Below are 16,655 nucleotides of genomic sequence, written 5' to 3'. Positions count from 1 at the left end.
TTCTAACATACTCATGCGACAAATAAAGTATTTGTATTGGTTAATGGTTATTGTTAAATTCAATGTACAAATACAAATAAACTTTAGCTACAAACAAGATTAATTTGAGGCTTCCCTATCACTGTGAGAATGAATATAGTGCATTGTACAGTAGAGATTTATCAATCCAAAACTCATAGAATAACAGTGGCATTAACAGATGGAAGATGATGTATTTTTTCAATAGAAAATTTCTATAATATTTTAAACTTATATTCAAACAGTTTCGTAATAATCAATTTTTCTATGTAATTAGGCATAAGAAAAATGATCATCGTACTGATAGAATTCTCCATCCAGCGCAATTAACCACCATTAAATATTTCAATAACTGCATTGCACCACACTATTAATCACTTCTGAAATATATTCAACCACTAGTCTCACAAGTGCACAGTGATAATTGTATACAATCACATTTATATACTCTTAACCATTCGTAAAATAAAGTTCACTATATTTACAAATGTGTATAAACCATACAAAATGACCGATGGTTAAATATGTCTCAAAGTGGTTAACAGTATGCAAAACTTATTGAAAAGTTTAATGATTAACTGCGCCTTAAAAATAGCTAATGGTGCAATGGGTGGAGAATTCTACCAATAGGATGCAAAGAGAACAATGCAGGCTCACAACTCACAAGCCAGAACAATAGTTAGAGTAAGCTCCACCCCCAACATGGTGAAAATAGAGGGGAACAAGGCTAACTGTAAGATTTTTTATAATGTAAAAACTGAAGAAAAAAAAAAGTGTTAATCTCTGTGAAAAGCATCATCCAGATCCAGTTCCACCCCTTTGCGGTTTTTCAAAATGGCTTTGGCATCTAAAGGTGTTTTGCACTTGCATTGGAGCTCCTTGAATCTCTCAACATCAAAACTGTACCTCTTGTGAAGCTTCCTCTGCCTTGAGAGAAAGAGCCTCTTCATGAAGTCTTGGTAAGTGGGGTCTCTAGAAGTGAATAAGAAGTAGGCATAGCCTATGACTAGGCCAGTGGAAGTGGTGAAATATGTGATAGGTTCCATTACATCCCATGAGAATTCCCAGAATGTTAGTCTGAAGAATAGTCCAACTGTGACTACACCAAATCCAAGACCAGACCACAGGATGCGCCGCACCTGCTTATGTGCCAACAAATCAATTTCTTCCTTCTTCTCCACAAGCTTCTTTAACTCCTCCCTTGCAGGATCATCCTCAGATGTCAATGCCAGTGGAACTGCTCTTCTAACCAAATCCACCACCTAATATTCACCATGCAATACAAAAGGAATCAACAATCTAGAAACCATGGGAGAGGAAACAATTAAAAAACAATGTATAAAGGTAATATAAGACACTAGCCTTGTATGGAATGAAAGAAATGGTATTTTAAAAATGAGCCAGAGTCATCATAAACATAATAAAATGTTATTATTTATCTAATTAGTGTAACAGATATGCTAGTGAAACTTTTTTACTAACACTTTCTTTATTAGTAGTTGAAAATCACAAATTCTTGTGTGTCTTATAGTAAAATCAGTAAAGAGAGCTAGACTAAAAATTTGTAATTTCTAATAAATGTCAACCAATAATAAAATAAATGTTAGAGAAATGGTTGTTAACATTCCTCTTACAATAATATATATGCAAATATTGATATAAAACTCTAAAATATTCAAGATAATAGATTTGTGTTTGATGAAGGTATTGCCCAACACAGCTACGATTTTGAAGTATACATGCCTACTAGGCAGTGAGTAACAACTAACTCTCATCAATGAAAACAACAGAACTCCATGTTACCTATTCAATTTCCTTATAAGGGGTTTATGTCAGCAAACAAGATGATTAATTCAGCTGATAAGGTTCTATAGCATCACAGCCCATCAAGTTTACTGGGTATCAGGACTCATAAACAAAGGAAACACAGCTAGCAAGTTTGGTTGTTTAGTGGTAATTGTAGTTAGAAAATAGAAATTAAGCATTTAGGTAAGAGTTAGTTTAGTCACTTCCACCTAATGCATCGCTTATGTTATTAATACTATTGAGGAATGCTAGCGATATCATTTCTCACAAAAAAATTGTGATTTTCAATAAATTTTAGTAAATAGTACAAAGTGTTGTTAGAATTCCTTGTACTATAGTATCTTATTTGTATCACCATCACTTCAATTTTGGTGGCATTCTTCTATGGAAATCATCTCCAAATTCTGATACTGGGAGGTCTAGCAAAGGGATGGTACGCAGCAAAGCACACCCTATAGAATCGAAAATATTTTTGGAAAATGAAGCATGCTGTCATGATTCGGTTCCTGTTTATGTGTCTAGAGAAAACTTTGTTGGAAGAGACAAAACTCACTTCGGTGTTCTCAATTTCTCAAAAGAAATTAGTCTCCAATTTAATTGGGGATATCCATGGTATATGCAGTATATCTGGGGTAGAGAAAAAATTTGAGTGAAAAAGAGTGAAGTTGTGGGATGAAAAATACTCACAATGCATAATCTATGATTTAGAAAATTTATTAACTTTCAGTAAAAGGAATCTAAGGGCGACACTACCCAAAGTCATCAACCACCAGAGGGCCTATTACTCAAAAAGGGATGTAGCAACAAAACATAAACATATTCAAAACTACCAAATATAGCTTAAAGGCTAGGGGACCATGAAAAGGGGTAATGAATGGCATCTCCTGGCATTAAATACATGGTAAAAATAGACCTTGATCTTATCACATGCCTTAAGTGAGCCCCACAAGAACAGATTCATTTAGAGAAACAAGTCATAGCAGTCACCTTCTCAGGATGCAGATAGACCTTGTCCCTGAAGAGGAGAATAACCCCAGCCTCATCAAGAACCTTGGCAAATGCTGTAGACTCCTCAGAATTCCTTGCAACACCCATCCTCTCACACTCGTCAAGAAGCTCACCGTAGGGAATAACCTCCTTCCCATCCATACCAAGCTTCATCTTCAGCGATTCCACATTCACCAATCTCATAAGCTTCTTAGCCTCAGTGTAGGATATAGACTCTCCAGTTCCATTCCCATTATTATCATCACTCCCACTCCCACATGAATTGGAGTTGCCACCACCAGTGGGGTATGAAACTGAAGTTGAGGAACACAGACCCCTCTTCATCTGCTTCAACAAAAATGCCACCCCTCCTTTCCTTCCACAACCACCACCACTACATTCCTCCCCAAAATCCCTCAAACCCAACAAAACAGGACCAAAAGAATGAACCTTTCCCACACAACCATGTCCTCCATTAAAAACCAAAGACACCCTTTGCCTCAATGATCCACCACCACCACCACACCACCATCTGCTCCACATCTTGAACACCCCAAAACAAAAAATCAAAACTTTTATGTGCAAAACCACTAACAAACACTACCCAGTTCAGTTACCACCCAGACCCATCTTTTCCTTTTCACATGGAGACTGATGCACAAGTCTGGCAACTTTTGAGGAAAGACGAAACGTGTGCATTTATTGGTACGAAGAATTTGAAGGAACATACAAAATAAAAGAGGAAAGGAGGAAAGAGAGGCAAAGACATCGGAGATGGGAAGAGAGAGAAATCAAAAACTAATTTGGGAAAGCAAAGCGAAAGCGTGTGTAGCAGTAAGAGAAGGGAAGGTACACGTTGACGTAGCAACCATGCTAACGACCACAAGTGAACAGTGACACGTTCCATCCATCATATTCCCGTGTGAATAGCTAACACCATTGTTGATTTGTTGTGATTGGTAGTTGACAGTTTTTAACGGAGATAATGTGTCCTTGGAAGTTAGGAAGAACTGATTAACACGATGTGTACTTGTATTTCCTCTTTCGTTGTTGTCCACTTTTCATAGGAAAAGAAACGAAGAAATCATGGTCGGTTTCTCTTTTTTCATTTTCTAAGTACATATTTAAACAGGCACAGAGATCAGTGCTTAAGCAAAGTTGATGTTCGTATAGTTAAATTAAATTTTTCCGTATTTTGTTGGACCCAAAAAAAGCTGAAAATGTTCGAATTCCCCCACAAATGTCGTGTGCCAAAACCAAAGTAGGATTCCTCGCAGCAGTGTTCATTCTTTCGAATTTCGTGTAATGTTAATGAAGATTTTGTTAATATTTCGTGTAATTTTAAAGATGTTGTTAATTGTATATCAAAAGAATTTACAATATTAAAGCACACTCAACCAACTAAATACCTCTGATGAAGTTATTGATAATTTATTTGATAATATTAAATTTATTTTTAATATTAAAGAGACCCTAACTTTATTAGTTATTTATTGAATTAAAATAAACAGTTTTAATTAAAGTTACTTCCTATAAAAAAAAATTAAAGTAAAAGATTATTTTTGTCCTAGGTAAGAATACTAATCTTTTACGATATTTTAAATGAGCTCGAAGAGTTTTTATACAATATAAAATTAAATATACAATTTCTGGTCAAATAAATTATTTCCACGAGATACATATAAAATATATTTTAGATTGAATGTTATAAAAATGATAAAAACAGTACTTTTATTTTGATCTTATGAAAAGTTAAATATTCCTTATCATTAACGAGATGCTATTCGAATATATGTTAACATTTAAAATTAATGTCAATTTTAAGTGAATTTTTAATTATAATTATTAATTATAGAATGATACTATAATTTTATTAAAGTTATATTTAAGATTTGTTCAAAATTCGTATATTTGAATATGCCAATTAATTGACTCTTCATTATAAGAAACTAATATTTTAGTTTGTGTCAAAGATTAAATGCAAATTTATAATATACAACTAAAATTTAAATTAAATTTTGTATATAAATAAATATTATATTTAAAATTTGAATAAATAGATATTTTTAAATATATAAATTATATTTTAAATATGTGATAAATAATTTATATTATAATATAAGATTATTTTTACATTGATAATTTATTTTAAAATATTAAAATTTAATTCATAATAAGTATAATAAATAAAAATTGAATAGAATATGAAGTTGAAATAATCTTTAAAAGTTCTCTCATAATAAAATTCTAAAAATATTATTGTGCAGGATAATTATTTATCTTTTATATATAAGGGTTAATGTTATCGTGAATCACTTGCCCTTTTTTTTTTATCGATTTAGAGAAGTGATTAATTGTGATGGGCAAAAAAATAGTCCGAATAGTAAATACAATTAGAAAAAAACTGAAATTCTTTCCGGACATTATATATTTTTTAGTATTTTAGTTTGTCTCTAAATATTTGATATTTTCAAATTAAAAAAAATAATTATTTGTTTAATACTATCCTCATTTACTAATATTTTACTTTAAAACTTATAGAAATAAATTTATAATTAGATTCTAACTTTTTTAATAAGAGTAACTTCAATTAAATATTTTCTTTAAAAAAACACATCAGTCGTCGGAGGCTGTAATCGAAAAAAGAATACAGTAATTTATGATCCTTATCCATAACATGAACATATTCTTATGCATAATTATCCTTTTCAATCCTTCTAGTTTTCCAACTTACCAGTAAAGATAGGAAGAACCTAAATTCGCTTTTATTATTCCTTCTTCCAGCTTTGATTTCTTTTTTGGATAATTTTAACTCTTTTTCGTTAGAGAAAAGAATTATTGAGATCATATTTTGCCACTAAAAAAAAAATTCAATTGAGTAATTCAAATGTCAAAATATACATCTGTAGAAGAACTTACAAGTTAAATAAAATGAGCATGTATCAGGTCACTTGCTGTGTTTTGCTTTTGTGAGAGTTTTAACCAAACCCTTTGCGATCTTCCAGAACCAAAATATGTTCAACACTGCTAACACAGAAGGCACCATAATCAAGGTGTAAAATCCAAAAAGGAAGACCTCCTTCACCTGAAATTAACAATAGAGTTTGATTCAGTGGCAATATAGAGGGGGAAATGTAAAGATTTATGTAGCAGGGAATCATAGAGCACATGCTAACCTCATTTAAATGGGTCCCTATGTGGTAAAAAAGGAACATGAACAAGAAAATCCTTGCAACCTGCCACACGGTTGATGTTGAGTAAGCATAGAAAGTACTAGGGGTTAAAATCACTCTGCACCAAAAACATATTATGATCTGTACCCGGAGAAATTATTATGCAGTGATATATCACATATTTTAATTAGTTTTTACATAATATGTAATGAAGTGTTATTAATTTTTTCTAGTACATCAAAAATTTTATGTTATATATAGTGATCGACTAAAACCCTTAACATTTGGTTAGTCTACGTAATAATTTCTCATTTTAAGGCTTCATCAACACATATGAAACATGCAATACTATGTTTTGATTTTGTCGGAACCCTTTTAATCATCTTTCACCATTGCTTTCTAATTTGTGTCTTTGGCTCAAATTTGAGAACCAGATAGAACGTTACAAAATTAAAGTACCAAAAATACAAACCATACTTGGTCATAACTTATAAGGAATTCCTTCAGGTCAATACACAACTTATCATACAACATATCCCAAATTAAATTTCAATGCAAAGGGATTAGAGTTGAGGTCAAAACTCAAGAGTATATTAGACAGTACCAACCACCCGAAGAACAATGCAACGCCATTCCAAATGTAAAGTTTGGAGCTCTTAAGACCAGCAAGATCCAAGTACCTACATATGTAATTAATGTAATAATGTTGACAAAAGAAAAAAGTGCATGAAGCTAAATGGATTCTGAACAACATATTTACCATCTAAGATTTACAAAAGGAGTAGTGCTTTCTGAGAAAAGAACCATAAGTATGTAGATATGAACTTGACCACTTAGCAGAGACAGTGTAATAGAACTTATGGATAGACCATGGTGTAGAACCTACATGTAAATTGATGAACCAGGTTTACCACTAATACAGCACATAACTTAAATATCGAATTAAAGATATCTTTAAATGAAAACATAGTATCATATAATGTACTGATAATATTATCATTGTGTTACTAATAACAAAAAAGCTTTAATCTACTTACATATTCAATACCCCCTAAAGCTGGAAACTTCCAAAGAATCATGGCCAGATCTGTCAGAAAATAACCAATAGAAATCTGTACAAGTACAATGAAACAAAACAGGACACGTAAGCCAACAGCCATAAATAAATTACAGATAGAGTCTGACATACAGAATCTTAATAATGCTCAACAATAGTGTTGCTAATAAGGTTGCCGGGAGACCAACAAATCTTACAAATGGATGAAAACAAGTCAAACTTAGCTATGAGACCAACAACCAAATTTTGTTTCTATCTTCAACTTACCCCTAATACTGTATCTGATAATGTTGATGATCTAGTAATAACTAAGTCGTCATGTGATTTCACATTGAAGAGATCTGATAAGATCAGGAGATAGAAAGATGCAGATGATACAAAAAGAGCGTGAAATGTAGAGAATCCCCTGCATTACAAAATATGTTAACACTTATACAAAAGATAATAGTTGATTTAATCAATGCAAATAAGAAAGATATGCAAAGACATTTCACCTGTTATTCCATTCTATTTTCTCCACACTGTTCAATTTGCCATAACAGTTGAACAACAAAGAACTCAAAATAGCAGTTGATGCATAAACCTTCAAGAAGGAACAAAAAGGTCAAGTTTTACTATTGCTAACAAAACAACTAGACATTTCAGAATTATCCCACTTCAGATAAAACTGAAAATGTCTTCCATTGAAAAGGGAACAAACAATAATTTCATTAATCAACTTTAATCTAAATGTCAATCCAATCAGATAACCAAAAGTTTTCAGGATTTGAAGTTACAAAAACAGTTTGGAGTCCGTGCAAGCTATGAAGGAATATAAAATCATAAATCCTTAAACACAAATGCTAATACCATCTTCAATTGTTATGTTGACATATTCATGATATACAATCTTTTTCTCAACCAATAAAGCATTATACTTTTCTTTGCATTGGTGACACCATTAATGAAAAATTACTGTTGAAGGAAAATAACCAAACATTGGACCATAATCATATCAATTCAAATTGAGGAAGCCAATTGAGCAATTAAAAGAATATTTCTTCCCAAACCATAGTAAAACAACAGCAAAGAATTATCTCACATCCAATACAAAGCCTCACCCAATAACCTCATCTTAAAAATGCACAACACAACCACACGGTCCTCATAAGAAAAACATAAACATATTAACAAATCTTAAGAAAACATATAACCTCACACCAGACTAATGAACAGTTTTGTTTACTTACAAGAACACATAAGATGATGCCTGAGAAGATAGATGCTAGCCATAGGATTTCTTTGCCATGAAAGGAGATTGGAGCAAAAGCAGAAGTGAATTCCATCATGCCCTCTAGTTTAAATTTGCTGTGTCAAACCAACCAGTATCGAAGACATGACATGATGTGCATAAGAGTGCCTGAGTTCAAAGCCCATTATGAAAGGATACGATAATAGTGTTGGAGGAGGCTCCTCTCAACAAATACAGAACATGTCCATAATAATTAATCGCAAGTTGAATTATTAATTTTCTTATGTCGTTTGTTGAAAGGCGAAAGTCCGGTTCGTGACTTTAGCCACCATAAATACATTATGGCCATCCATTTCGCATATCCTAGTTGACCAAATTCCTTTTGAAAACAAACAAATCACACCACAAGGAATAGGAATAGGGTGGGGCAAACGTAAAAGAACATCTTCTTCAACGTTTCAAATGTCGTGCCACTGTATGTTTGTGCGTGTATTTTAAGAAAGTTTTTAAATTAAAAAAAAATAATCAGAAATATTTTTAGTGCCTAACGAGTGTGTTTTGATTTTCATACCTATATATTTTTTTCATCGTTTTAAAATGTGATTTCAACTTTTCAATTGATTAAAATCAAAGAAAAAGATTTATAATAACTAAAATCAAATTTTTACTTATTTTATAATTTTATTTAGACTAAAAATATATTTAAATTATTAAAAAATATATATTTACATTTTTTTATAGTAAATATAAACCTTTTCAAACAAAATTCAAAGCTAATATTTTGTCAAAAGAAAAAGTAGCTTCTAACGAAACTTTCTGACGTGTCACAAAAAAATTTGAAACCTACCCCACACTGGCGATAATGTATGAATAACAAGTAGTGAACATGAGCACCACGCACTAGTGGATTCTTGACCCAAAATCTTCACTTGTAAGCAAACTCATTCAACAAGGAAAGTTAAACTCTAAATCCTTAAATCAATCAAAATTCTTAAACCCTAAACTATTCATTGTTGCTATTTTAAACTTTAAATCTTTCATCTTTTTGTGAAAAATAAATAAAAAGGTGTATTTTTAAAAAATAGAAGATAATAGAAAAATAAAATGTTAAAATATTTTTTAGTTCATATAATTTTACTTTTTTTTTTAATATCCTTATATTTATTTTTTAAATTATTTTTAATCTTTCTAGTTTAAGATTGATATTTTTAGTTCTATACATGTAATTTTTTTAATTATTTTAGTCTCTATCATATATTTTTTTAACGTTGTCTTGTGTTGACATAATAAAGATATTATTTTAATTTTATATTTTGCTAAAATTACCTTAAATTAGATCTTTTGTTTCGTATTTCTTTTATATCATCACATCTATTATATTCATTATTGGGACATTTTTTTAATTCTAAAAGTTTGAAGACTTTTATTATGTCAACATAGATTAACAATATTATAATAAAAAAAATTTATTAGGAACTAACAAAATTAAAAAGCTAAAAAGACTTATCTTAAATTATAGAGTCTGAAAATAATTTTAAAAAAATAATTATAAATACAAAAGAAAATCTATTTTAAATTATAGAGACTAAAAAATATTTTAGATTATTGGAACAAAAAGATAAAATAAATAAACTTATTGAAACTAAAAAAAATATTTTGACCAAAATAAAATTAGGAGAGAACAGATATTAAAAGAGATAAAGTTTAATAAAATAAACAATTTAAATAGTATAATAACATCCTTAACCAAAATTGATCAAATTGCTATTTCTGCTTGGATCCTTGATCCAACTATTTTGTCGCATTACAAAGTTTGGTTAGATGACAAATTCAGAGAGCTTTTTAAGAGCATCTCCAGTGAGAGTTGCTTATAAACAATCTTCTATGCCACATAATTGTCACATCAGCTCTGATTCACTTTATGAGTTGCTTAAATTTTAGTAAAGTTACTTCTACAAACAACTTTGTTAAAATTTAAGCAACCCATAAAATAGATCAGAGCTAATGTGACAATGATGTGACATAGAAAATTACTTATAAGTAACCCTAACCGGAAATGCTCTAAAGAGCAATGAACTTATCGAGTCAGGTGAGGTGAGAAGTTATGTTTGTCAATTGTACATCTCGCTGTTATTTCCTTTTAGTTCATTCCATTTCGTGTCACTGCGTGTTTTAGGACTTGGTTAATGACTTAATGTGATGAAGAAAAAGGGTTACCCTATTTCCAAGGTGTAAAGGAGATTAGGAAATACTGTTTTGAGTTCTTTTTCAGAAACCCATGATAGAGTTTAGACACATTTTTTATATTTCGAAACAGATATTCTGAAACATATCTAGCATTCAAGATTTTCTAAAACACATTTTTAATATTTCAAATTGAGAAATGGCAAGACAAGAAGAGTTTATAAATTTTAAAAAATGAGTGCAAAAAGCAAAATAGCAAATTCCGGGCCCAATTAGCCCAACTAATCGATGAATCTTTTTGTGTTTTTTGATTATGGATCCCACCCGTACTTTACCAACCTAACTACCCTATAGTTGCTTACGGAACCAGACCAAAATTAATATAATGGACAGGTAGCTCAGCTCATTAGTAACTTTGAATGTATTAATATATTCTTTCATAGTTCCATTCCTTTTTATTTGTCTACATATTTTTTTAAAAATATTCATTTTTATTTATTCATTTAAATTATAAAATAAAATTAATTATACTTTTAAATCTATGATATTTTTTAAAAATAAATTAATACTTTTTAATATATTTTTTATTAAGACATCTCTAACGTAACAACCCATTTGTCATATCAACATTTTTTTTCTCTTTTTCTTAATCAAAAGAACTTCTACAAACAACTTTGCTAAAATTTAACCAACCTATTTTAGCACCTAAACAATGAAAAGAGATGATGTGGCACAGTAGGACTGCAGATGGCCTTAGTTGTTAAAATTTATTCAGACAAATGAATTCCATTCTATAATAAAAAAGATTTATGCATTGACATAACCATTAAACCTTTAATAAAATGTATATCAACGATGTTTTCCAACTGATCCATAATTCGCTGATATAGTAAAAGAAGGCAGCATTTGCAAAGTATGCAAGTTAAAGATCCATTATGTCAATAGTGAAACATGGTTGAAAACAAATTCAAACTGCATCCATCCAGTTGTTATTATTAACATGCTGCTACTCCTCCATGAAACTGAAATTACAGGAAAGCAAACAGGAAGGCTCTGTGGCCATAACATATTTACAAGCACTCAAGCTTATTACATAATCCAAATTAGCTTGAGTGCCCTTGACCTTGAGGGATTTTCATCATCATAATCTAATAACCGCCTTGTATAAAAGCGTTCAAACGCTCCACCTCTTGTCGGTGCTCACGTACCACAGCACGGACCACATCTCCAATTGACACCATGCCAATCATCCCTTTTGCATCAATCACAGGGATGTGCCTGATTCTCTTATCTGTAAAAAATAATGCAAGAATAAGACAAGAAACATGAGTTACAACCTTATGTTTCAAATCATAATAATAATAAGAGTAAATTACACTGACGATGATGTCTCTTGGGGTTTTGTGAGATTGCACACAACTATCTTGTTTTTTTTTAAGGTTTGTCGTAACCTCTCTTACAGAATGTCACAAGGTAATGTTTTTCAAAATATTAAGGGAGTTTCATGTAATGTTTGAAGGGTATTAGTGGAATATTTTTTAAATAATTAAGGAGGTTAGAGTAGGAATATAAAATGTAGTGAGTATATGTGCAATTTCATGAAATTTCAAGGGGTGTATGTAATTTACTCTGATAATAATTGTCAAGTTATATGATAATATGATATGCTTTTGACAATGGAAAGTTTTTTATATTATCATCTGAACACAAATCAACATGTAATATAAGTTTGTTCGACTTCATAATAACTACATTAGATGTCATACTGAGAATAAACTTTTATTAGTTGATAATGAAGAACTTTTGACAAAGCATGATCATTAAACCCTATCTTTAAATATTTCTCCCTAAAGGAGTAAAAGAGCTCGCACATACCAGTCATCAGTTGCATTGCCTGAAGAACTCTGGTATCAGGGGTGACTGTGATAAGTTGGTTCTGCAGCCACATCATAATTTTAGTTTAGGTATCATGAGTGGGGGCATCACTATCTAGGGGAACAGTTTAATTCTCTGAACACAGAAAAATTGCAGGTTCCATACACAATAATAGCATCTTTGGTAAAGTTTAATTTTGGAAAAGTTATTGTTTATTTTCAGCAAGTTGGCAAAAATAAGAGATCATTTCTTCAAACTAAGACACAAGTATGATGATGATACATACCTCTTCAGTCATAATATCCCCAACCTTAGTAGACTTGGATGATCTTCCCTGGACGATGATCTTTCTCAGGTAATCTGGATAACAGAATAGTTACACATAAGTGACCCAATGACAAATATAATTGGTAGATCATTTTACTGCATTCAATGACAAATATAATTGGCATACAGGATGCCCCAACTGTGTCAGGCATGACAATCTAATTATGCTTGTTCAGTTATGCAATTATACATATGTTGCTCTACAGCTTAACGTGCAAACCATGTAGTAGAATTCAATTATTCATACCAAAACTCTTTCCCCAAGACTTAGAGAATTTTAGGATCTTAGATGGCAAGGATAGGGAGCAAAAGATGAAGGAGCATAAGGAAGCATTTTTCTTGCTCTTTCTTTGATTCTATAACATATAACATTTTAAGTTCGCTACTTTGCATTTTCCAACAATTTTACAGGGACATATTAGCATAAAAATATTGCACAGTCATGTTTTAATTTCTTACAGAAATTCATTTCATAAACACGACGTAATTTTAAGAGAAAAGATCATTTTAAACACCCTTCAGAAGGACTCCATTATTCCCTAGTGCAACCAACTATCGATTAAGCCATTTCTTTAAAATTCAATGTTCCTGATCCAAGTAAATATCCCATTTAGACATGCACAAATTTTAAGAAAACCCCCGACATAAGCCAATATTATGTAAATAAAACAAAATCAATCATTAGACTATATATCACAGTACCCCCCAAAAGAAAAAGAATTTACAATCATATTAGGTACCTCTTTCTGTTATAATCCCTGCAATTGCCTTCTTCTCACCAGGTTTCACAACAACCAAAGCTCCAACATTGTTTTGGGTCATCTGCAATGGATGTCAATGCAGCAACAAACATCAATCCTACGAAAACACCTACAGATTTATTGTGGAAACAGTTGCAACAAAATCAAACAAACTACCGATTTAACAGCATCATAAACAGTATCATCTGTGGTGCACCACAGCCAGGAGCCATCTGCACCCTTGCCTTTATCTTTCAAGATATCTGCAATTGTGGTGCTCTCAAAACCATGCTCCTCAATGCGAGCAGGCGTAACAGATTCAAACCGTGAAGAGGCAACTGACTGCATCATGGGATTCACCATGCGAACCCGTTGCAAAACAGCATTTTTTATGACATTCCCATGCGACAAAAATGATCGCAATCCTCCTTGCATTTTCGCTGTCTAATAACCAGATAGCACATCTTAGAATTCGCGATTCAATTAGTCTTAAGTCTATCAAAGCAAAGATTCATGAGAAAAGAAATTGCACAGGATCTAAACACATGCATATTGGAATGTTCTTTAGAAGTAGTTATGGAGTCACATAATCCATCACTTCAAATAGATTCCGGACTGTATCTTGCAAGATCTAAAGGAGAACAAAATAACCCTCTTGCCCAAAATAATAAACAATTAGCTCACATCATAGAAATCATTTGACATATACTTCATCCAAAGAAGAAGAGAAAAAGAATCTCAAACATGAAAACCGAGACATGCAGGAGAAAAACATCATCTTACAAGTCACAAGTATCAGAAGACAAAGATGTGTAACAAAAATATTTCTTTAAAAAAAAAAAAAAAAAAAGAAACAGAAGCAGAAGCAACAGATCCAGTAAAAAAACTGAACAGCAGAGTTGAATCACACCCTCACTCACCTCTCCTTTCTATTAAAATTTTTTTTCTTTGATCACCAAAGGTTCATGGATGGATATATATTTGAAAAGAAGTGTACAAAATCCAAACGGGTCCCCCAGAAACCAAATCAATCAAGACAGTTCACCACCACACACATCAGCATCAACACAACATTAACTAAAAATAAACCCTTGAAAAAATCCTTCATTCCATTTCAAAACTGACCAACTTGTATCCCTTTCGGATTAAATGACCCTTAGACAGTTAGACTTCATTGATGATAACCCGAAATAACATATGATATAAAGCAGAACTCAAAAACCCATTCAGATCCTTCATTTAGAAAGCAGCACAGGGCTGAAAGAAAAGAAGGGTACATAGATGAAATGAAGAGATAAGGGAAAAAGGAAAGAGGAGAATACCAGAGAGTGAGGTGAGGGTTGTGAAAGTGAGTGTGAGAGCGGCACGCAGATAGAATGGCTGAGCCCTACCCTCGTAAGACACTGACAACTCTTGACTTGTTCCTCAAATCTCACAATTACCGTGAGAGTGGGGCCCGCTCTATTCTTCTGGATCATGACATTATCCATATTACTATTTCTTCAACATTATTGCAATTAGGTGAGTGTGTCATGCTCACAACCTATCTTATCATCTTATTACTATGGTTAATGTGTTAATATGCTCCACTTTTATAAAAATATTGCGAATCTTCGTATTTAAAAAATATATACATATAGATATTGATATGATTGAGAATCTTCGTATTTAAAATTAATAATATATGTGGTAGTAATTTACTTTTGACTCATTCTCCGTCCTAAATCTTCGGTAAATAAGTAATAAAATCATTGTAATAGGCAATAAAAAAATTTATTATTTTTCATGTATTTTTATTACTAAATAAGCAATAAAATTTGTATGATTTGCTTAAATAAGTTTTAATCTCAATATATATTAAAAATTTTGATTTTTTTATACATGATTACGGAAGAGAGAATGAGAAAGACGACGGGTTTATGATTTATGACAGCCTAACTTATCTATTACCTATTACTACCGATGCTACATCATCGAGTTTTAGAAAATATTGCAAGGAATCTTCATTCTAAAAAAAGTTAGTACTTTGACGAATTATTTTTCATTATTTTATATTAAGTGGGTTATATATAATGTTTATTAAAAAAAAACCTATATTACTGTTAAAAAAAACTATATAATTGCTTTAAATGTATTTTAATCTATAAATATTTAAATTTTGAGGTTTTTAATGGGAGAGAGAAACACTAAGGAGGGATTTAAGATCAAAATGTTGTAACTCATTGCAATACACTTTTTCTTAGTGAAAGAAACATTACAGCGAGAATAATATGTCGATCGAACTTAAATTTTTGTACATTTTATTTACATATAAGATGAAAATAAAAGAAATAAAATTAAAAAAAAAAATAAGTGAAACTATACTTTTAGTTCTCTTTAATTTTTGTTTATTTATTTTTAATTATATAATTTTAATATCTCAATTTTAAAAAGTCTTTAGATATACATTCGTTTAAAAAATTTGTTAATGCAAAAAGTAGGAGTATAGTGATATCTCATGTAGTCATATTATTACATACATATGACCTAATAACTATTAGATAAAACTTATCTGTCAATATATTATATATTATAAATATACACATTTGATAGTTGGATCAAAATCGTAGATTTTTAAAATTTAGAAAATAAATTAGGTAATTAAAAAGAGTAGGAAAAATTTTATATTAAAAATTACATCAAGATCAAAACTGCAATTTAGTTAAAGAAATAAAAAAAAATTAACTATAAATTTATATTATTTAAATTGATAGAATTAAGGGAAGAAAATTATTTTTTAAGAAAATCTCACTTGTTCAATTATATTAATAATGAAGATATATATATATATGTGGTTAGATGCCTGCCCCTTTCACTCCCACGAATTTTTGTTCTATCAATAAGAGGAAAATAAATAAAGGTAAGTACCATTACTCCCACTGCTTTCAATTATTAGTTGTTTAAAATAGATGTGCGTTTTTATCAATAATTTCATTTATTGCTTAGTTTAGTTTCCTAATTTGTACTTTTCTGTTTATGTAATAACGACAGTTGTGCCTTAGTTTCAACACATACCTATAAAGTTTCAAGTCTTGCTTTTGTTTTAGTTCCCTATTGTGCGCTATCGCTCCTTCAATTTGATCTTGTTTTGTTGTAAGAATTTTGGAGCTAGACATAATTTGTGTTTTTCATCTCCTGAAGTTGTCGATGAGTGAAAAGTGAATATTCTCATATGCTATATAGCGTCTAGCTTTATTAAGCAATTAGAATATAAATTC

General features: G+C 30.9%; 3 protein-coding genes across 7 annotated transcripts; all 3 read right to left on the bottom strand.

Moving 5' to 3' along the window:
• Positions 1-212: 212 nt before the first annotated feature.
• Positions 213-4,077, bottom strand: LOC109796679 (calcium uniporter protein 2, mitochondrial). The gene is made up of 2 exons (XM_020356426.3): positions 2,812-4,077; positions 213-1,280 (listed from the first exon to the last, which is right to left on the bottom strand). Exons 1-2 carry the CDS (start codon positions 3,352-3,354, stop codon positions 795-797), a joined length of 1,029 nt encoding a protein of 342 aa, XP_020212015.1. The 5' UTR covers positions 3,355-4,077; the 3' UTR covers positions 213-794.
• Positions 1,144-8,635, bottom strand: LOC109796680 (uncharacterized). 3 transcript variants are annotated; one of them, XM_020356428.3, is made up of 9 exons: positions 8,271-8,626; positions 7,536-7,624; positions 7,309-7,447; positions 7,022-7,096; positions 6,745-6,866; positions 6,589-6,664; positions 5,988-6,047; positions 5,731-5,896; positions 1,144-1,280 (listed from the first exon to the last, which is right to left on the bottom strand). In XM_020356428.3, exons 1-8 carry the CDS (start codon positions 8,367-8,369, stop codon positions 5,759-5,761), a joined length of 798 nt encoding a protein of 265 aa, XP_020212017.1. In that variant the 5' UTR covers positions 8,370-8,626; the 3' UTR covers positions 1,144-1,280; positions 5,731-5,758. The 3 variants fall into 3 exon arrangements, with proteins under 3 accessions (XP_020212017.1, XP_082919413.1, XP_082919412.1); XM_083063287.1 differs by lacking the exon at positions 1,144-1,280 and having other exon boundaries at positions 5,661-5,896; positions 6,593-6,664; positions 8,271-8,635; XM_083063286.1 differs by lacking the exon at positions 1,144-1,280 and having other exon boundaries at positions 5,661-5,896; positions 8,271-8,623.
• A 2,726-nt stretch (positions 8,636-11,361) lies between these two features.
• CBSX3 (Cystathionine beta-synthase (CBS) family protein) lies at positions 11,362-14,881 on the bottom strand. 3 transcript variants are annotated; one of them, XM_020357651.3, is made up of 6 exons: positions 14,721-14,881; positions 13,576-13,842; positions 13,399-13,480; positions 12,618-12,691; positions 12,332-12,392; positions 11,362-11,747 (listed from the first exon to the last, which is right to left on the bottom strand). In XM_020357651.3, exons 1-6 carry the CDS (start codon positions 14,874-14,876, stop codon positions 11,605-11,607), a joined length of 783 nt encoding a protein of 260 aa, XP_020213240.1. In that variant the 5' UTR covers positions 14,877-14,881; the 3' UTR covers positions 11,362-11,604. The 3 variants fall into 3 exon arrangements, with proteins under 3 accessions (XP_020213240.1, XP_020213242.1, XP_020213241.1); XM_020357653.3 differs by lacking the exon at positions 14,721-14,881 and adding an exon at positions 14,524-14,695; XM_020357652.3 differs by lacking the exon at positions 14,721-14,881 and adding an exon at positions 14,319-14,513.
• Between the last annotated feature and the right edge of the window lie 1,774 nt (positions 14,882-16,655).

The sequence above is a fragment of the Cajanus cajan genome, chromosome 9, assembly GCF_000230855.2.
Source record: "Cajanus cajan strain Asha chromosome 9, NIPB_CcT2T_4, whole genome shotgun sequence".
Classification (NCBI taxonomy): Eukaryota; Viridiplantae; Streptophyta; class Magnoliopsida; order Fabales; family Fabaceae; genus Cajanus; species Cajanus cajan.
Note: the sequence above shows the minus strand (reverse complement) of the source record. Positions and strands in the feature narration are given on the sequence as shown.